The following is a 22,064-nucleotide window of genomic DNA, read 5'->3' as shown; positions in this document are numbered from 1 at the left end:
GCTAGCATTATCTTGAGAGGAAAGAGGAAAGCATGCCCTACACTCTCCTGATGGAGGATATGAGATGCTGATCATGGTGTCAATAGAATTCAGCATAGGAGTCGATTTCTAAGAACCCTACAGAAATATTTACACTTAAATAATAAAAAGGCCCATATGCACGGAAATTCACCAGTTTTACATTAGCAAAATGTGGAGGAAATCCAAACACCTAGCACCAGGAAACTAACATATATACATAATGGTGCACAGGGTATGCATATGATGGACAGTATGTGCAGTTATCTACACACATTCAATGAGTGTTCTAATAATAGAGTATCATTAAAATATAGAATATGATCTACATTTGCTGAAAAAGAAATATATATATATATTCATACATACATATGTATATATCCAAGATAACCTCACTGTGGTGAAAAAAATGGCCTACTGGGGACACCAGACTGGAACTCAAATCCTGCCCAGCTAATTGGGCTCCATTACCGTTTGGAGCCTCCATTCCCTGATGAGCATAAGGGTAAGATGACTTAACATTTGTAAGGCTCAGCAAACATATGATCCTCAGCAGCCTTTCCCTACTGATCTGCTTGCCAACTCTGAATTCACAGATGTGATCTGAATTGCTGGGTACTTACATGGGCTCCTGATAGACGTCATTTAAAAATCTAGAATAAAATGTCTTTGGACGTTACGTCTCAGGCCCTAGAAAAAGAGAATAATTTGAAGAAAATGTTCCATAATTTGGGAAAAGGAATTAGCCAACTGAAAGTCAGAATCCCCATAGTGTTCCCTGCTGTGGAAGAATATTTCAAAAAACAGAAGCCTCAAATGAGTTGCTGAGCAGGGGTCTACGGCTGTAGGAGCTGTGAGGAACAGTGGGGCAGAGATGCGAAGTGTTGACCTGCAGGGGTCACTTAGGACATGACATTGATGTCAGACCAACACTGAGAGAGCCCCTGGCAGGAAGTAGAAAGGTTCAATACCATTTCTGACAGGAGTGAGTAAGGCTGTTGGATGAAATCTGTATGTCTCTATATCAAGATTAGAAAAAGAGCATAGTTGTTAACAGGCATTAAAAGTAGCTGGCAGGGTTATATCCCATTTGTAGAATGTTTGCCTAGCATGCAAGAATGCCCAGGGTTCATGCATTGCAAGACAAAAAAGGAAATAATAATAGTGGAATGTTTTTTTAGGAATTGAACGCAGGACCTCTGGAAGAACAGCCAGTGTTCTTAACCTGTGAGCCATCTCTCCAGCCCCTGTCAAGGTTTTTTAAAGCAATATTTTATTGTTGTATTATATGGATGTTTTGCTTGTAAGTACTGTGTACTCTGTGTGCCTGGTGCCCACAGAGGTGGTGGATCTCCTGGAACTGGAGGCCAAGTGGGTACCTCAAGCAATACTGGACCAAAGGCAGAGTATCTCTCTTCTCAGGTTACACACGTCTCCAGAATTTCTCCTATATGTGCCAGGCACTATGCTAGCCTGTACAGATGCCTTCACAATGTAGAGTGAGACTTGGCCACAGCTTTTAGAAGTGCCTGTCCAGAGAGGATCAGCCCCTTAGGCTTCCTGGATCTACAGGCTTCTTTGGGTGGTAGACGAACAGAACAGCGAGGGAGGGTCAGAGGAAGTTCCTTGGTTCCTCTCTCCTCCCCACTTCCTGGCCTTAAGATCTAGTGACACCTCTCCTGCCTGGGCATACTTTTATAAAAGAGCTAAGAATGTTGGGTCTTTTTTTTTTTTTTTAATGCATTGGTGTTTTACCTGCATGCATGTCCATGTGAGGGTGTTGGGTCCCCTAGAATTGGAGACAGTTGTGAGCTTCCATGTGGGTGCTGGGAATTGAACCCAGGTCCTCTGGAAGAGCAGTTAGTGCCCTTAACCATTAAGCCATCTCTCTGATTGGTCCAAGAATGCTGGGTCTTAGTCAAGCCTTTCCTACCACCTTGGGGAGTTCTCATACACCTTCAAACATCTAGGCAGAGTCAGGGGCTCAGAGCTGGAAAAACCATGGGGGATCATCCACCCTGTTCTTTAGCATGGGGGATCATCCACCCTGTTCTTTAGCATGGGGGATCATTCACCTGTTCTTTCATGTGGGGGAACATTCACCCTGCTCTTTAACAGGCAAGGTGAGACAAGGACAGGACATGAACACTCAGTAAACACAATCATAGTGACATGCTAAGGACTTCAGAATGACTTCATCTGACCCTATGACAACCCTGAGGTAGGTATTACTTTCCTACTTAAAGGGACCTGAGGCTGGGAGAAGTCAAATGAGTTATTTGAGGTCATAAGTCAGTGTTGTAGCCCAACGTGAACCCACCTGTTCTTACATTGCGGAGCCCAAGTCATTCAAGTGTCTACCAGCCTCATCCCTTACGGCCTCTTTCAAGCTTTTCCTCAACTCTGACAGGGTCCGTGACAATGCATAAGTAACGTGGCAAAGAGGAAGGATGTGGGAGTTTAGCAAGGGAAGCCAGCATGGTATGGGTCCCGGGAAGCTCTGGCTGGAACCTGCTCATCTCTGTGTTGTACTGCAAGTCGGCCTGCCTCCCAGGCCTGCAGCCGCTGAGTCACTGCCTTCACTGTGCCCTGGATTAACAGTTCCTTGTCTTCAGTTTTTTCCTCATTCACTCCCTCTCAGATCATATGTTGACCTCTTGATTTTCTGATAATAGCTCCCTGATTAAGTTCATGAGAATCAATAACTCTTTTTTCTTTTCTTGTGTGTGTGTGTGTGTGTACACATGATGGAGACCAGAAGACACCTTTAGGAGTAAGCTCGTAAGTTCTCTCCCTTTACCATGTGATTCCTAGAAGCTGAACTCAGGTCATAAGGCTTGGTGGAAGGAATCTCTACCCACTGAGCTGCCTTGCCAGTCCTAGAAGAATCAGTAACTCTTGACATCTTTGGGGCTAGTAGCCCTGTCCTGTGCCATGGAGTGTGTAACAAGGGAAGCGTTTCACTTTGGTATTCATGGAAATAAATAGCACTTGAAATGTATAGTTAGGCCAGATAAATACAGCATTCAGTATACTTACGTGGTAAGAGAATAAAGAGAAACATGGCCATCCTATTTGAATTACTCAGAAACTTCCTTAAAAGTCTTAAGTTGTCAAGTCTTTCAATAATCCAAGATCCTAATACTTAATCCAGTTAATTCCACAACCTGAGAGTTATATGCCTACTAAAGAGAGGCCAGGACAGCAAAAGGAATTTTTTTTATATATGGCCCTTACTTCTTCCCAGTGACCTGGTAAGGTTTGGCTAGGTACTCTGTTGAGGGCATGGGGTGTGGGGAAGCTTCTGGTACAGGTTCACTGATGGTGGTTCACCACTTCATAGTGACTGAGACACTTTCCCTATAACCTCACGCCGGCCCCTGCAGGAACTGTTCCCATATCCCTGGAAGGGATGACTGTTTTTAACAATATGGAAACTCAGGCCTGGAGATATAGTGACATGTTCAAGCTTTGAATGGTGGAGGATCAAGCCTCCATTTTCCCAAATGATCTGAAGTCAGTTAGCCAGTGACACTACAGCCCCACCCTCAGCAGCCCCTGAGGGTTTCCCAAGGCACAAGTCCGCTCACATTGTTCATAACCTGGAACCCAGGAGATTTCCTAGTTTCAATTATCAATGTGTATACACAGGCTGTGGAGATGGCTCAGTTGATGAAATGCTTGTCATGAGGACACGAGTAGTTCCACATTTAGCATACATGTTCAAAGCCTAGTAGAGCTGTGAGGCTCTGTAAATCCCTGGAGTTTGCTGGTTAGCCAGCATAGTCAAACCATGAGCTCCAAGGACAGTGAGAAATGGTGTCTCAAAAAATAAGGTGGAGAGTGATTTTTCCAGAACTGTGAAGAGGCCCACAAGTGAGGTCCTGGGTGCCAAGAGGCTCATGTGGATTGGTAGCTTGTGGGTCCAGTAAGCATGAGCCTGTAGGATTAGGCAGGACTCAAGGGGTTTCAGTATCACCCACAGATTCCTGGGCTGATCCACGGGAGGTGTACTTCCACCATGCCTCAGTGATTCTGGATTCACTACCCCAAAGGCCCATCTTCTACCCATAGTTCCCCCCTCACAATGAGTGGATTGATGTACCCTTACCCTTTCCAGGTTGTGCCTCTGCCTCCAGCTTTATGTGGAGTACTGGAAGACCAGTCACTGACCACAACAGGGCAGTGATGAGTCCAACCTGTCTGCACTCATCTCTGGCTTCTGCAAACCCTTTAGGCTCACACTGCAAGCCTGAGACACACAGCAAGGTGATATCCATAATGCAGCTATTTCCACATAAAGTCCCTCCCCGCCACAATACACACCAACCTGGGCCATTCTCTGTCCCTCAAGCCACCCCTTCACCCAGGACCTGAACTAAAACTGGAGAAAGCCCCTTATAGTTAATTCTGAGAGATACTTCCCATGGGGTCTTTCTCCCCAGGGAAATAATGTAGCCGTGCATGAGGGGACCTCAAGATTGTCCAGAAGGACCCTTCAGATAGCAAAGGAAGAAGTGGAGGCTGACTGGAAGCAGAAGTGACTTTGGTGTCATAGTGACTGGTGACGGGCCCAAGATTTAGACATCCCTATCAGCCCTAGAACAAATCCTCTATGATACGCTGCCTCTCAAAGGCTGCATGGGTCCAAGAAACAAGCCTTCTTCTGGTTGGAGGATTCACCAAGAAGTCCCATGTTGGTAACACCAACTACATCCTTGCCCACTATCAGGTGCCAGCCAGGAAAAAGAACTCAGTGTTTGACTCAACTAGGGCTTTTAAAACTGAGAGTGAGGGGCAGAGGTTGTGAAGGCAGGGGTGGGGTGGGGCGGGGTTGGGCAACACCAGTATAGCAACAGCTGTGCTGGAGAAGCATCCACTGGTGTCTGGGGAGCATATCCCACCAGCTGCGTTCTCACGAGGCAGCTGTACTGCAGCCCCTTTCAAAAGGCTGTTTCCCCCTTAGCCTGTGGAGGGGCCAGAGAACTGTCTGCCACCAGGGGTGTAGCCCTTGACTGGGCCTCGCCATCTGTAGCTGGGCATAGCCTCTGCCCTAGCTGCCTTCCTGAGCATTGCTTCCCTGTCTTGGTTTCTAAACTTTGAGCCTAAGCTGACATCATAAAACGGACAGTTTTGAGGAAAAGGCAAATAGTCAACACGTCCTGTGTTTCCCCTGCTCTTGACCTCTGGCTTCACTATCCCAGCACGCCTCCTTTATGCAAAAGAGGCGGCAAGACCGTGCTGCTCAAGAGAGGCTGGGAAGAGATAGCCAGGAAGGGAGTGGCTGGAGCCTAACTGCTAGCCTCCGTGGGGGCCATACGGGCTGCCTTCCCCTCTCCCAGTTAGGGTCACCTGCAGGGTCCTCCTCTCAGCTCTCTTCTTAACCCCACTCCACCCTACCCCAGTACTGGGAGTGCCAGCTGGGTGGGGTCCTCCATGTTGACTGAATGTGGGCCCTACCTGGTGAGAGCACACAAAGGCTGCCGGGGCCTTCCAATGCTGGGGAGCTTCAGGGAAATTCACGTTCTTGGTTCCGGGACTGATTCACTGAGATAGTCAACACTGAGTACCTGTGGAGGTGGAGGGAATGAATTCCCATCTTCCTGTAGCCTCTTAGGAGCCTCTGAATAAAGATGTAGCAGGAAAACCCAGGCAACTCAGTGATGCTTCACCATGCTTGCGGCTCACTGAACACCTCACCCCCAGCCTCTGCTCCTGGCATGTGTGTGGGAAGCCATAGCTTGAGAGCTGAGGGGTAGACATGAACACAGGAAGGAAGGATCCTCTGAGCTGCTATCTTGGGCTTTTGTTGCTTTTGTTTAAAACACTCTGCAAACTAGGCTGGCCTTAAACATGATCCTACCTCAGCTCTTCAAGTGCTGGAACTACAGGCAAGGACCACCACGTCACTTAGGAATTACATCCGTAATCAGCCCACCCACTCTTCACAGTTCTATGGACGTCATAAACCCAAGTGAAGGCAGAAAGTGCTGAGACCAGTTTAGAAGACCCACCGCAAGGGTAATTTTAGACAAAGTGACACATCTTTGTTCTCCATGGCTCTACCTTTCTGCTGTCCTTTCTGTGGCTCCCAAATCCTTTCAGTGGCCCCTTCACTGGGACACAACCAGAAGAAAACTGGTTATTTGTAAATTTAACTGAGAAATCTGTCCCTGCCTGAGGCATCTGAGAAGTCTTCCAAGGTGAGGGGCTTTTCTCGTTCTCACTGGAGGAGCTCAGGGCATCCCCGTGCTGGAAGGAGTTTTCACAGAAGGCAAGTAATAAGTCTGGTGCTAACAAAACAGGACAGAGAGAAGAAAGAGCAAGTCTGTGGGGGTACAAAGCTGCTGAGTGTGGACAGAAGTCTTGTGAACGTGCCTCCTGCATGGGGCGGGGGGGGGGGGGGGGGGGGAAGAGTTATGCTACTTTGTCTGAATTATTTTCTCTACCTGCAAGATACTCATTATATATTTGCCACTTACATTTCTAGAAGTTTGTGAGATTGTATTTAGTACAGAAAATGTCCCCTGCCAAAGCTTTGTGATTGCTCCTTGTGTGACCCGGGTAGCCTAAGTCTACTCCCTAAATAAGCATCAACCACAGCAGGAGTCCGAGACCAGCGACAGAATTTATTTTGCAAAGCTCAGTTATTGGCCACGGTCTTCTCCGCAGATTCTTTTCGGCCATCCTCTACCCGCAGCCGATGGGGTGGGTTAAAGTCCGCAGCCCAAGTTACATCACAGTTACCCTTAATTATTTTAAGATCATGAAGGGTGTGATTTGAACCCAAATCTTATAGAGGAAAGCCCTGGGATGAAAAATGCTGTGGTGTCCACCCAACAGATGCCGCCAGCCTTGCCCAGCTATGGGAAGGGGAGTTTTCAGACAGCCAGAACTGAGCAGAATGGGGTAATAATTGCCTGTGGGTGAGCCTGGGAACACAAGCCCTCTAGTGGTCCTCTGTACTAATTAGGCAGGATTTAAGATCTTAGGGTAAGGCTCCTGGTTGCCTAGCAACTGGCACTGCTCCTAACTGTGAAGGAGCAGTGTTGGGAAGGTGGTCTTCCAATCTACAAATGTAATGACTGAATTCTTAGACGTTGAGGAAGAGGTGGTCTTGGGCAAGGTGAGTGCCCTTACTTCCACATTTGGGGAATGTAAGCTAGTGCACCTCATACAGGATTTGTTTCGTTCTTTTGATTGGTTTTTATCCTGGATCAACAAGGCAAGTTTCTTTTCTTATTCCTCTTTTATCATCAAACCAAATGACGCTGGGCTTGACAAACACCAGATGAACTACAACAGATGACGGCGTTTATCCAGACCAAAGGATCAGCTATGGGGCCACTTCCACCTTAACCAAGTCCTTTCTTCCTGAGTCAGCCCCACCCCCTGGCCATCACAGTGGGACAGGACCTCAGGGGATTTATGTCCTCACCCAAAGAAGGTACCAGAGGGGGAGGGGAGCTCCCAGCACTGGCAAACTCTGCTTTCTCTACTAGACTTTCCTCAATATAAGCATCTCATTCTGGCTGCAAGGTCCCCCAGAGTGTCCCTACATCTGTCTTTAAGGCACACCAACTCCCCTAAGGCTCTCAGCTTATTATGAGTTAATTATTTTTACCATTCAAAAGAAAGTTCTGCATCAAGGGCCTCCCCTTCCCAGCCATTAGCCTTTAGATGCTGAGAGGGTAGGCTGAGGGCACAGATGAATTCACATTAGGGGTTCTGGTCATTGGGGTCACATTTGATCATAACTTTCAGCCCCAATCCCTTTTTGGAGGTTTCAAAGGCTTCTACAGCCTTCTCCAGAGGAAATCTATGGGTAACTAAAGGCTTCACATTCAAGGCCTTCGATGCAAGCATGGAAATCGCCATCGGCCACCTGTAAGAGATCATAAGCATTTCGTTAACCGTCAGGGGAAAAGCCCAGGCCCCAGAAACTGCTGGACCATGTTTATCTCTAGCATGGCCCTTCTGCAAGGTCAACTTTACAGAGTGACGGATGGCCTGCGGCTGTAATCTGCAGATACAGAGGCTGTTCTCAGTCACCCTAGCCAAGCCTCCATCCCCTCACTTTGCAGTCTGTGCCACGAAACCTTGAGGTTCACTGGCACGAAGGACTGAGTTATACTGCAGAGGCCAGAGTGAAAGGCAGTAAACGTCAGGGAGATAGCCTGGGAAAGGTCAAGATAACCAGTTTGCACAGATTAGCAGCCTAGCTCGGCAAAGTTTAATGCAAAGTGGGTGCTCTGCTGAGGCCATGGAACTATACGCTGGGAGTAAGAGGCATCACTATGCTCCAGACAGAGCATCCTTGCTGCATACGGTGGGGAGCAGTAGAATATGGGGAGGTGGATGAAAAGCAGCTCTCCCCCTTTGAAAGGGAGGAAGGGAAGTCTGGCTACTTAAGGAAATGAAAGGAGGAGAGACTAGGTCATGAGTGGCAGATCCCCTCCCTGTCTGTTCCTCCCTCTGAGGAATAAGTACATGCTATGCTCTCTCTTAGCAGCCCTGTCATATCATGTGCTGGCAGTGTGGTCAGGGAGTACCCTCATAAATAAGCATGCAGAGATTCCTGGTCTCAGAGGCTGCAGGGACCTGCCTTGGCCATGCTGGTTGTTGATCGCCTTGGCTCACCCTCAGCATACTCACGTGTTGCAGTATCGAAACACGCCCTTGATATCCACCTCCCGCACAGATGCATGCATTAGGGGTAAATTAACCATCTCAGAGCCCATTCCCACAATCACCAAGGTCCCACCAGAGTGTGTGGCCTAAGGAAGAAACAAGAACAAGAGAACTCAGGATAGACAGGAGGTCCAGACGGTGGGATTCTTGCTACACTACCAAACTCTTCAGCAAGCCACCCAAACCCAACAGGGCGTCCAGAAATGTAAGGGTGACTAAAGAAGACTCAGAGACACCAGGAACAGTCAGTATCAGCTGGGCATGATGGCATATACCCGTAATGGCAGCATGCAGGGGGCTAATGCAGGGGGGTTGCTGAGAGTTCAAGACCAGTGTGGACTACAGAGTGAGGGCCAAGTCAGTCAAGAATGAGATTCCCACATCTCAAAAACTCAACATGAAAATGAATAAGGAACCCCTCTAAGTTCATCAGTAGTGAGAAAATTGCAGTTGCCACACAGACAGGCTGTGAATTCTGTGGTTTAAAATCAGCTTCACCCACGAAGGCAGGCAGGAACCATTTTGTTCTTCACCTCAATGGTACTGGGCATAACGGATTTGTCTTCCTTAAATATTTGTCTGGAAATCCAGTGCTCTGCTAATGTCAAGAAATAGACTCCAGTGAATCACTCCCTTCTAGAAGCAATGGTAGAGGAGGGAGACTATCTATTTCCATGTAATGCTGTATAAGTACAACGCTGGCCCTGTGGTATCCTGTGCTCCCTGCTGGGAGAAGCAGGACAATGGGCAATTCAGTCCTGCAAAACTTCTATGACAGTCAGACATGGCAGCGGCACTTACCCCAGGACTGTTCTGACGGCACACAGCCAGCCCTTCTGAGGGAGGGGTGAGAAATGCCATGGAGAGAGGCCTGCAGTGCCCAGATGAGAGGTGTGCTCCAGGCTGCAGCACTGTGAGGCTGCCCACTCCTGGTGTTAAGACCTCTGAGCAGCCGACCCTGGACTTGGCCTTTCAGCGAGCACCTCATGGGAACATCCCAATGCTTGGTGCTAGTGTATACTCAACGTTCAGCTGTTTCACGCCTTCACTGAAGTGCAGAGTCACTTACAAACTACCCAGGAATATGTGTGTAATGGAAAAAGCATCGCTGTCCCCACTGGAGATGGGTGAGAAGTCAAAGCTGTGAGTTGAGTCACAGTAAACTTTTGATTAACAACTTTTCCAGGAAAATGGTTTCCCCCTTAGGAGTTGCCCTCCCCGACAAGGAAGAGGTACCTGCTGGCTATTCCAAGTAGCATGGTTCAGCAGTATGCTGGCTATAGGCCAAGGAATGCCTTGAAATGCCTTAGGCCATAGGTCAAGGAATTACTTGACTACTCTGGATGTGGTCAATATACCAAGAGATACCATCAGTTCTACCCAAGGACATCTACCACACCACACAAACAGCATCCGGTCACCTCCCAGACAGGAAGGTGATGCTCAGATGTGTCCATACTTGGTGCTACTGCCCTGCTGCACTCACTGGTAGTGTGGCCTACCTTCTACAGTCCCTGTTATGCATTATGGCTCCATAACCATGTCAGAAGAGACATCACTTCATGCCTAGGGAGTACCTCAGATCACATTCACCTCTATACCATCCTCAGGTAGCCTGGCAATTGGCCTACACTACCAACTACCAGGGGTGACATCTGTTCCCAAATATCAGGGCAGAAGAGGACAGTCACAGCCATTAAGTTTCATTGCCTCTCTGAGGTGTGGTATCACTGAAGCTAGCCACTGAAGATAGTAGACAAACCTGCTGCAATGTGTCTAACACAAAGCCTGGCACCCAGGAGGTACCCAGGACACATTGTGAGTACCTCTACCACTCACAGACTCATCATCTCTCATAGTCTGGGGTTCGATTTGCCCTTCCCCACATGGAGACCATGGCCTATGACAGTGGGACAGAAGGCTAACTGACTCTAGCAGAAAGTCAGGACAGGGCCAAGTGGCACCTGCTCATCCCTCCTGTCAACTCCTTCTCTCGGTGACACTAAGCACCTAGACAGGAGAAAACACAGAGCTCTGCAAGAGTCCCAGGCCTGAGGGCATGCCATAGGTAGAGATATTCCTTCCTGGAATATCTCACGTGCTGCAAAGTGCCCTGGGCATGAACTAGCTGTGACTCAGAAGGGAAGGAGAAGCCCATGGCCCCGTGGGAAAGCAGTCTAGGAAGCAGAGGCAGGAGCTCCTCCCAGGTCAGGCCCTCCCAGCCTGGCATAGTTGCTTGTTCAATCCTCCCCAGGCTTAAGTAATGGGTTTGGCAGGGCTAGGAATTGACTCTTGATCCTGACTCCTAACCCGAGGAATTGGAAGCAAGTTCCCAAGACTCTCTCAATGTAAAGCGTTAACTGAATTCAGAACTAAGGTGCAGAGGCATCATGTCTATAGAGTGCCCAGCAAAGGACTGGCACACAGGAGGGCTTGTGTTTCCTCTTTTCCTTGTACTTTGCTCTGTCAAAGCCACACCCTCCCCCACCCCAACTCCCTCTCTGTTTCCCATAAGTTGCTGGAGGGGTGAAACCTTGTGGGGTGAATCAGGCCTGGGCAGCTTATCTGTTCCTACTTCGGGAAGACAGCACCCCATTCGCCACTTTGGCCTTGAAAACTCACCTCACCTTGGTGACTAACTGAATCACTAGCTCTTGTTTAGTTTCCGTGACTCAAAGACTAGTTTTCCTTAATAAAACAATCTAGGGATCTCCTACTCTACTAAGGCCTGATTCCCAGTTTGTCCTGCTGATGGTGTAGTCAAGGGCACTGCTTACAGGTTCTGGCGCAATGCTAAAGGCAACCCCATCCTGAAGGGGCATGCATGTCTGGTTTCCACATTTGAACCCCAATTTGACTCAATGAGGGCTCAAGGCAAGTCCGCACCAAAGGTAAGAAAACAAAGTGCTGAGGGGCCAGCTGTTTGGGGTCACACAGCAGCCTGGCGGAGCTTGATGGCAGACCTCCTTACTGCTGCTCTCTTTACTACTCGGTACCACCCTTGCCCTGCAGGCCAGTGAGCCACCCTCAGCTCACTCACATAGATGCCCGTCTGGATGGAGGATTCCGCTCCTGTGCATTCAATAGTGACTTCCGGCTTGCCTCCTAGCATACTTTCCACTCTACTGGCAACTTCCATAGGAGTCTCTTTGGCAATCTGGAGGGTGAAATCAGCTCCAACTTCCTTGGCTTTGGCCAACCGAGAGGAAGATAGGTCTAAAAGGAAGCATAAGTTACTTTAAATACAGAAGCCAGATAACTGACTAGGAAGAAAAGAAAATGGAGGTACAGATCTGATACAGCAGTCTCCATCCAGTGCAAGGGGTGAAGCTGCTGAGCTCAGCATACCCCACACCCTTAAACGTTGTCTGCTATGTGCTGCACGGGTACACACATGCAGATACCCTTTCCTTATGCAAAATACCCCTATACAACCTCACACACACTACACAAGTCTACATAGCTACATACACAATTACACACACACACACACACACACACACACACACACACACACACACCATCTTTGCCTTCTAAATTAAGTCAGACAGACCAAAGGCTGAGCCTCCTCTTAGCATTAAGAGGATAGTGTGAGGCCCATACATAAGGAGCCACATTCTCCTCTCCATGCAGCTACCTTCTCCTTTCACAAAAGAGACTTCTCCTCAGCCCTGAGTTGCTCATTCCTGGACAGGCTTTCCAGCTCTAGAACCCAGGGGACAGGAGGTAGTAGCTCTCTAGACACCAGTACTTCAGGAAGTGTGGTGGTTTGTCCCCTAAAGGTTCACACAAAGGTCTGGCCTCCTCCAGTGTGGAGTTCTGAGGTGGTGCAACCTCTAAGAGGTGGGTCTGGGAGGAAGGAAATGAGAGTGCCAAGCTTGAAAGAGATCCCTCTTACCAGTCACCAGCACCTGAGCGGCTCCCATTGCTTTGGCCACAAGCAAAGTGACTATCCCAACGGGCCCTAGACAAGGCAGAGAATGGAGACTGTGTGTTACCAAACATCAACTTTCCCCCTGCCTGAGCCCTGGACAGGGACTAGGTTTTGTGCGTGAGTACGTGCATGCACGTGTGCATTGCTAGTGTCTATCCAAGTGCCTGGCACACAATAAGATTTGTAAAGCTGTTTGTGAATGCAGATGTGAACAAGTAGATGAAGGCTTGTGGTTTTTTTTTTCATGAGACACATTCCTAGCAGTAAGTTTTGCTTGATCCCACATACCTCAGAGCTATAAACACTTTCCTTTCTCTTAGGCTCTGCTGGAGAGAAATCTCAAAGAGCCAGAAACTATGAATCAGAAGATCTGGACGTGTTTCCCTGGCCTAACTTCAGGAGAACACACCACCCCTCCCCAGGGAGAGTCACATTCTTCCTTGAACACCCTGAGCATTCCTCTTTTGTGAGGTGGGTCCCTGGGTTGACCCACCCCACCCCACACAGTATTTGCTTGCTAGATGGCACTGTGGATTTACCATAAAATGAAGTCCCACAGAATGAGACAATGGGAATACTTAGTTGGCTCTTCTGTTGCATTCCCTTAAAAGCAACAACTGAAAAACAATACCTGAAATGTCCAAAGTAAGCGACTAGTTATATATACTACAGAAAGGGTTACTACACAGCTTTAAAAATTATGCTACAACTCTGCAGCATTTGACACAAAAAATGTTTACACAGTCATCATTTTCTTATTGCATTTATTTACTATAATGTGCATATATACATGTGTGCAAGCATGTTCAGGTGTCATGGTACATGTGTGGAAGTCAGAAGACAACTTGCAGAATTCAGTTCTCTCCTTTCTTCATGTGGGTCCCAAATATTGTGCTTAGGTCATTAGATTTGGTGGTGGGTGCCTTTACCAGCTGAGCCATCTCGATATCCCAGGTTTTCTGTTTTTGTTTTTAAGGGAGTATACTACTCCATGGCATAAAGCCTGTAACCCCAGCACTCAGGAGGCTGAGGCAGGATTTAAGTTCAGGGATATCCTGAGCTACATACCAAGACTCTGTTTTTAAGTCTTAAGTTATACAAAAGACCTAGCTAGGGATGGCGGCACACGCCTGCTACTCTAGCATTTAGGCAGCAGGAGCTCCCTGAATTGGAAGCCAATCTGGTTACCCAGAGAGACCTTGGCAATGTGGTGGTAGTGTGTTCCCCAAAATATTGTGCACCCTAATAAACTTATCTGGGGTCAGAGAACAGAAAAAACCACTATTAGGCTAGAAAATGGTGGCACTCACACCTTTAATCCTAGCATTCCAGAGGCAGAGATCCCTCTGGCTCTCTGAGTTCAAGACCACATTGGAAACAGCCAGGCATGGTGACACATGCCTTTAATCCCAAAAAGTGAGCCTTTAATCCCAGGGAGTGATGGCAGAAAACAGAAAGATATATAAGGCGTGAAGACCAGAAACTAGAAGCATTTGGCTGGTTAAGCTTTTAGGCTTTGAGCAGCACAGTTCAGCTGAGAGGCATCCAGTCTGATCAGCTGAGGAACTGGCAAGGTGAGGTAGCTGTGGCTTGTTCTGCTTCTCTGGTCTTCCAGCATTCACCCCAATACCTGGCTCCAGGTTTGTTTTCATTAATAAGAACTTTTAAGATTTCTGCTACATCTGGCGCCCAACTTTGTGGTACGAATTCATGAAAAAGCTGCTTGCCTGTGGCCTTGTGGGCCCCAGCTCAGACCCGAGCCTTTACTGAAGAAGGCAGAAGCAGGAGGATCCTGAGTTTGAGACCAGCCTAGGAGGCTTGCTAAGGAGAAGCTTCAGCCAGGGCTGAGACAAAAACGGTGGCGATGGGACCATGGAAGCAGAGGCTGCTGCTCCAGGTTGCTGGCTCCTTCTCATCCTATTGGTGACTGCAATGATGCTGCTACCTGGAATGAAGTGTTTACTACTGCTTGTTCAGAGAAGAATTGCCTGGACCATCATGTTACAAGAAAGCATCGGCAAAGGTCAGTTTGGAAACGTTTGGCAAGACAAATGGTGGGGAGAAATTGCTGTGAAGATATTCTCTTCTAGGGAAGAACATTCATGGTTCTGAGAGACAGACATTTATCAGACTGTGATTACTCCAAACCACAGAGGAGGCAAAAAAAAAAAGTCTGCAGGAAACCATGACCTAACAGTGACTTCGAAATCTTAAAAAAGATGATCCCACAACGATGATTCCACATGGACTATGATAAAGCCATTAAACTGATTAACACCACGGAAAGATCGACTTTGGACTACAAACTGGTCAGGATAAGTTTGAGATGACTAGCTGAGATGATCCAGCCTGACAAGCTACTCGAATAAGGACTTGTGATAAGCCCTGAACTTTCCTATTATGGAGAGACTGGACAAATGATACAGGACTTGGCAATTAGCCCAAAATTTTTCTTTTTAGGATCCCCTAAAGATGTCTTAACCACCAGAAAGCAGGAAGTAATTTTAAGAAAACGACTCCCACTTTCCCAAGAGGTGGGATGGGAGGGTTTTGGTAGTTTAAGTTTTGGATATTGTCATTGTTTATGATGGTTGGTTACAAGTTGTTAATTGTTAATGGTCAGGAAAAAAGCTGAACAAGAAGATTAGATTCAGAGTTTTTGTTTAAAAGAAAAAAAGAATATAGATATGAGGTAGATATGAATCTACTCTGAGGAAAAAAGATAAAGAATAATAGGATAAATGGGTAGATCACTGAATCTACTGTAAAAAGAAAAAGGGGAAGATATAAAAATGACAAAAGATAGCGACTACTGAATCTATTATGAAAAGAAAAAAGAGAGAATATGGATATGATCAGATAAAAAGGTCAGTTACTGAATCTACTTTTTAAAAAGGAACTACTTGTTTTAAATAGGATAAGTAATGAAAAAATTTTTGTCTGAGTTTATCAAATGTTACTGGGCTGGACATGGTTAACATATATAATGGAGTTTTTTGTCTGAATCTGTCAAACGTTAGTGGACTAGACATTGTTAATGTAATTCTTGACTGTATATATTGTATATACTTACTGGATAATTTTTCTTGTATTAGTTATAAGCTTTCTTTAATTTTAGAGAAAAAAAAGGGAAAATGTGGTGGTATTGTGTTCCCCAAAATATTGTGTACCCTAATAAACTTATCTGGAGTGAGAGAACAGAAAAGCCATTAGATACTTAGGCTAGATACTTAGGTGACACTCTCGCCTTTAATCCTAGCATTCCAGAGGCAGAAATCCATCTGGGATCTCTGTGAGTTCAAGGCCACAATGCAAACAGCCAGGCATAGTGACTCACACCTTTAATCCCAGGGAGTGATGGCAGAAAACAGAAAAATATATATAAGGCATGAAGACCAGGAACCAGAGCTAGTTAAGCATTTGGCTGGTTAAGCTTTCAGGCTTTCGAGGAATTCAACTGAGAGGCATCCAGTCTGAGGAAACAGGATCAGCTGAGGAGCTGGCAAGGTGAGGTAGCTGAGGCTTGTTCTGCTTCTCTGGTCTTCCAGCATTCACCAAAACTAAAGCTAACTGATTCTGCACCAAAATATTAACAGTGGTTCTCTTGGCTATGAGTGAATTTCTGAGAGAGCGTACACACACACACACACACACACACACACACACACGCACGCACGCACGTGTGTGTGTGTGTGTGTGTGTGTGTGTGTTTTGTTTGTGGTTGGGGATTTAGCTCAGTGGTAGAGAGCTTGCCTAGCAAGTGCAAGGCCAAGGCCCTGGGTTCGATCCTCAGCTAAAAAAAAAAAAATGATTTGGTCTGAGGCCTCTGAGGTTTGTTACAAGTGGCCAGAAGCAGGAGATGAGAGAAGACAGAAAGCTGGAACCCCAAGTCAGTGGCTGGACTCCCTCCTTCTGTGAACAGAGCCTACCTACTTCCTTTGCCTAGTGGGCAAGACTATCATTTCTCCAGTGTGACTTCCAAGTTCTAAAAGCTACTCTTTACTTTACTACCCCAAATATTTCCCTAGTTTTATCAAGGGTTCAAAATTTATTGCAAGATTTATTTATTATTTAAATGGATAGAGGGTTATATTCTCTATGAAATCTGTTAGTTACTACTGTGCTTGAGACACTTTATTTACTTATCTGTCTGTTTGGGCTTTTTGAAATAGGGTCTCACTGTGTAGCCAAGACTGGCCTGGAATAGACAGAAATTCTCCTGTCTCAGCCTCTGGTGCAGAGATACAGATGCGTACCACTACACCCACCTCAGACATTGCGTTTATTTAGCCAAGTGCTGGTCACTGAATGAGACACTGGGACCCTCAACTACCCAGAAAGTGTCTAGAATCAACCCAGCTCCTGGAGGAGTGAGATGGGGATTTCACATGCCCAGCCCAAGAACCCACAGCCAGGGGCTCTGTTTCTTACCAGCTCCACACACAAGGACCTTTTTCCCCAGAGAAACTGAACCTCGACGGCAGGCATAGATCCCCACAGACAGAGGCTCAATCAGGGCCCCTTCTTCAAAGGTGACATTGTCAGGAAGCCTGGGAAGTAATCCAACATACACAATTAGGGTCTCTGACTTTACTAGGGTACTGATGATGCCATTAACACTACACAACTACAGTACAGTATTAATGCTATAACCCTATCTATCACTGGTACCACACAGCGTTTGCCTAAGGCCACTGCGACAACAGCTAACATGTAAGCATTGACTAATGCGTACAGCAATGTGCTAGGCACTTGGCATGTATTTGCTCACAGCACTGTTGGAACAGTTCAGCAGTAGTTGCTTCCCCCAGTCTACTGAGAAAGAAATTGGGCTGCGAGAGTTAAATGGCTTATCTCAGAAGTTCAAAGCGAGGGCTTAAAGGGTTTGAAGTAGAAGCCAGATATGTTTGCTTCCATTCTGCCCCAGGAAAGTAATTTTCTTTGGCAAAATCTCTTCAGAGTTCAGTGACAACATCATGGTTTCTGGTGACTTTTCTTCAGTGCTGGGGATTGAACCCCATACCTGCACATAAACACTGATCCACACTATGTCTTTTTCTAACATGCCTCCCAAACTAAGGTATAGTATGGTTGTCATGAACCAATGAAAGCTCACTCAACAGATGCTTAACGTAACCGCACTCTGGCATTTCAGCCTCTGAACTTTTCAGCACATCTGGCTTCACTCTGGCAGTCCCTGCTGTTAACGCTTTGCCGAGGGTGACTTAAGTGTGGGCCCCTCTCTGCTACCGCCCCCGTCATATATTCCAGAACCACATCTGGTGACAGCAGCTGCCTAGCTGCCCCATGACTGGTTGATGGGAGCAGGAACTGTTCCACAAAGCTGATTTAACAATGTGGCACCTTCACCACTAGGTTCTTGGTTTTCTCTTCTGAGCCCGCTGGCATCTCAACCGCATCCACAGTTCCGCTGCTGACAGTGAGTACTTGGCAGGCTAGGATGCTTCCCCACCCATCATCTCATCGAACCCTGTCAGGCAGGCAGGACAGGCTTTATTTTCAGCTTCACTCTTCAGTGACAAGTTTGCAAGGCTGGTTCCCAGCTAGACTCCAGCCGAGGAGTCCTGATTGCCCTCACATGGCCCACATCAGATGCCTCCTGGCACAAGTCGCTCTGGGGCTATTTTATTCCTGCTGGCTCCTTGCTATCCAAGGTTTACTTAGTTCCCAGCAACACCTACAAACATGGGAACCTACAAGTTCCCCAAAGAAATGAATGTGGCAACTAGACCCCCCCACACACCTTCTTGTCATTGTTCTAGGACCTTACAGAATGAACTGCAAGGCCTCTGCTTCTCTCCCATCACGCCCCACAGTCTAAGCCATACTCTGTCCATGCTATGGCACATTCTGTCTAAGTGGAAAAAATAAAACAAGGAAGATTCCTAAACTCTCAGGGACCACCCCCTTTCCACACACAAACACACACTCTCAAGACACAACATCCTGCCCCTCTACATTCTCCTACACAGCTAGGACTGGTTCTAAGCTGACTGTTCCTCTCTCCTCTCGTTGACCTCTCTGTAAAACGAAACACCTCAAAGAAAGGAGGGTGGAGTGAGACAAGAGTGAAGGGACCATGGTCTGAGTGCTCTGACAGTCACACTGCCTCCTCACACCCGCACCAGGCTGAGAGCAAGGCTCCAGACATGCCGGCCCAAGACCAGGAGTCTGAGAATGGCCCTTCCACCACTGACCAAGGGGCAGGGACGGGAGGACTATGGGTTTCGTTGACTGCTCCTTTTGTAACTTACAAACACCAGAGGACAGACATCTTGGTATTTTTTATAACAGTGTTCAGGGAACAGATAGAAGGGTAAAGGATGGTCAAGAATCCAAGGAGGGAGCTAAATACTAGAAGATATGGGGTAGGAAATGCAGAGGCAGTGGTAGTGTAGGAATCCTCAGAAACAATCAAAGAGGAAGGCTAGGGCAGAGCCACACTGGGAAGAGGCAGAAGGAAGGCAGAGATACATGGCCCCTAGAGATTCTCCTCAGATCTGCCATGACCACTGATAACCAGTATATCATTCACCACCACACCCCATATGCCGCCTTACAAGCTACCACAAGGCCCATCCCAGGCAAGCCTCCTTCTCAGGTCTGAATCTGGACCTCTATCGTCAGACCACAAGAGGCTTTAGTGTCATCACCAAGCACCTGCCATGTGCCATGTGAAACACTTGACATACTCTTCTCATTGAATTCAACTATTCTGGTGAGGAAGATACTACCATGATGTCTATTTTACAGGCAAGGATATTGAGGATTTCAAACCTTAAAGACCTTGGTCAAGGTCATACGGTAAACAAAATGGCAGAGACTTGCGTTCAGTCTTGCCTTCCATGAAAGGAGGTTTGAGGCTTGACTTGGCAAAGAACCCAGAAAAAGATGGCTGATTCAGGAATCCCTTGCTGAAAGGCATACCCTACCCACACAGCCTGCTTTCTTCTAGCAGTCTCAGGGGTTGGCCTCAGTCATTACCACAAGGTCTCTAGCCTATGTCTCTTCTCTGAGTTTGCTAGGAATATTAGAAAATCTCAGATCTAGCCAGCTGTGAGGTGCCTGTCTGCAAGCTAGCAACTTGGACAGCAGAAGCAGAAGGATCGCTATGTGTTTAATGTTGGCCTAGACTACAAGTAAGAGCTTGTTGAAGAAGGAGGATGAAGGGGGAAGGGAGGAAGAGGAAGAGGAGGATGAAGAACAGGAGAAAGAAGAGAAAGGGGAAGAAGAGGAGGACAAGGAGGAGAAGGAGGAAGAGGAGGAGGAGAAGGAGGAGGAGAAGGAAGAGAAGGAGGAGGAGGAAAGCAAAACAAAAAGTGAAAAATTTAAAGCCAGGTGGTGGTGCACACCTTTAGTACCAGCACTCAGGAGGCAGAGCCAGGTGGATCTCTGTGAGTTCGAGGCCAGCCTGGTCTACAGAGCAAGATCCAGGACAGGCACCAAAACTACACAGAGAAACCCTGTATTGAAAAAAAAAAATTGGAAAAAAAAACCCCTCTCAATTAGATCTGTCAGACCACCCCTGCCCTTGGCACCTTTAGCCTCCATCACACAAGCCCCCACACTGGCCGAGAGCTGCCTCTGGGATCAGGCTAGACAGAAGGGAAACACTTGGGTTGGTGAGGGGAACAGCACACCAGCAGCCTAAGGCTCCGTGGTGCACTATGTGGGACACTGTGTCTCTCAGATGTAGCTTCTCAACCCAAGAGTGTTCCAGGCAAAAGAAGGGTAGTTTGCACCCTGGCTGTGCTCTGTGCCTGAGTTCATTAGCTTTCTTCTGCTTCAGTTAGTCTGGCATACAACTGGAACAATGGTACTCATGCCACTGTTAGTCATCATTCATTAGGCATGTAAAGCACCAATTATATACAAGCACATGTATGGAGTAAAAACAGTGACTTTCCATGCAACGTCTAATTTAGTCTTCTGCTGGTTAACAGAAACAAAGTCACAAGGAGGGACTGGACCACACTCAGGCTCCTCAGTCAAACTCTGTAAGGTGTTGGTGTTGTTATTGGTGGTGGTTGATGCAGAGGCCTCTGTTGTTAGTCTCTCCTCTCTCTCTGTCTCTGTCTCTCTACCCTGCCCCCCCCCCACACACACACAGGGTCTCCATATATAACTCTGGCGGTCCTGAACTACCTACACAGACCAAGCCTGCCTCTGCCTCCAGAGTGCTGGGACCTAAGGGGTGGGACACCACACCCAGTTATAGTTTTCCTCTGTGGCTGCCGTGGAAACCAGAGTGAAGGGTGAGTTATAGCAAGTTCTCTCCAGAATGGCTGGAGGAAGTGAGTGATTTGGGCGATGGTTTTCTATTACTGTTCCTGGTGATGGGAAGATACACGGAAAGACCACTGTGAATCAGAATGAGCCCCAGGCAGGCTAGCTTCCCACAGTGCCACCAAGAAGGGAAGGCCTGCCTTTAATGCCTTGCATTTAAAATGAGTGCTGAGCTGGGCATGGTGGTGTACAAAGTGGGCAGTTCCCTGAGTTTGAGGTTAATTATCCTGATCTACCTATCTCTGAGTTTGAGGCCAGCCAGAACTACACAGTTGGTCTCTCTCTCGGGCTCTCTCTCTCTCTCTCTCTCTCTCTCTCTCTCTCTCTCTCTCTCTCTCTCTCTCTCGGGCAGTATCACTTCGGGAACTAACTTGTAGCAGAAGTCAGCACTGTGCTTGTAGAACCGACACAGGTTCCCGTCATCGGGGGGGCGTGGCGCAGAAGAAGATGGATGGAGTCAGGTTGTATCGGCCAATCTTGCAGAATTCATCTGTTTCTCGGGGAACACCAGGCTCAATGGCAACCCGATCACCTGGAAAGGGGAGTAAGACAGTGCTGCATCTAAGAACAGAGCAGAGCCTCACTCCTACCGGGTCTGGTTCTGCTTTCCAGCCTGAGAACAAGAGCAGGGGCAGAAACGCTACAAAGGCATGCCCGCTCACTGGCTGACAGCAGACCTGAGAATTCCCTAAAGAGCCTTCTCTCTGGGAACCCTTAGAGATAAGCCCAACCTACTGGAGCCTTCTCCTTTTTCCTCTTCCCCTCCCTTCCCTGTCCCTCTCACCTCCCACCCTATCTCACTGAGATCTTCCGTCTCTCTCTGCAAAGCAGGCTGGCCTTCAACCCTCAGCAACCTTCCCGCCTCAGCTGAGTGCAGAGATCACAGAGGGGAGCCACCACACCTAGATCTCTCAGTGCTTCTGCAGGGGACAGACAATCCAGCAAAGAGTCACTGAGAGCCGAGAGCCAGCCACTTTCTCACCTAGAGATTTAGCCTGTTTCATGTTATGCCAGCCTGCCCGTGCTCCCCTGGGAAACACAGAACCAGCCGTATCTAAAGGGCAAACCCGGCAGGCCCTCCTATCTCAATTTACAAAGGGGGTATCTACGACAC

General features: G+C 47.5%; 1 protein-coding gene across 1 annotated transcript in view; it reads right to left on the bottom strand.

Annotated features, from left to right (window-relative positions):
• Positions 1-6,627: 6,627 nt before the first annotated feature.
• Positions 6,628-22,064, bottom strand: part of Sord (sorbitol dehydrogenase) — a 35,179-nt gene continuing 19,742 nt past the window's right edge. The window contains 7 exon segments of the mRNA XM_036184151.1: positions 6,628-7,903; positions 8,674-8,795; positions 11,750-11,925; positions 12,608-12,673; positions 17,075-17,193; positions 21,322-21,380; positions 21,382-21,482. Of these exon segments, the coding sequence (XP_036040044.1) occupies positions 7,738-7,903; positions 8,674-8,795; positions 11,750-11,925; positions 12,608-12,673; positions 17,075-17,193; positions 21,322-21,380; positions 21,382-21,482 (809 nt within the window). The 3' untranslated portion in view covers positions 6,628-7,737.

This window comes from Onychomys torridus, chromosome 4, assembly GCF_903995425.1.
Source record: "Onychomys torridus chromosome 4, mOncTor1.1, whole genome shotgun sequence".
NCBI classification, from domain to species: Eukaryota; Metazoa; Chordata; class Mammalia; order Rodentia; family Cricetidae; genus Onychomys; species Onychomys torridus.
The sequence above is the reverse complement of the archived record's forward strand: the minus strand, read 5'-3'. Positions and strand labels throughout refer to the sequence as shown.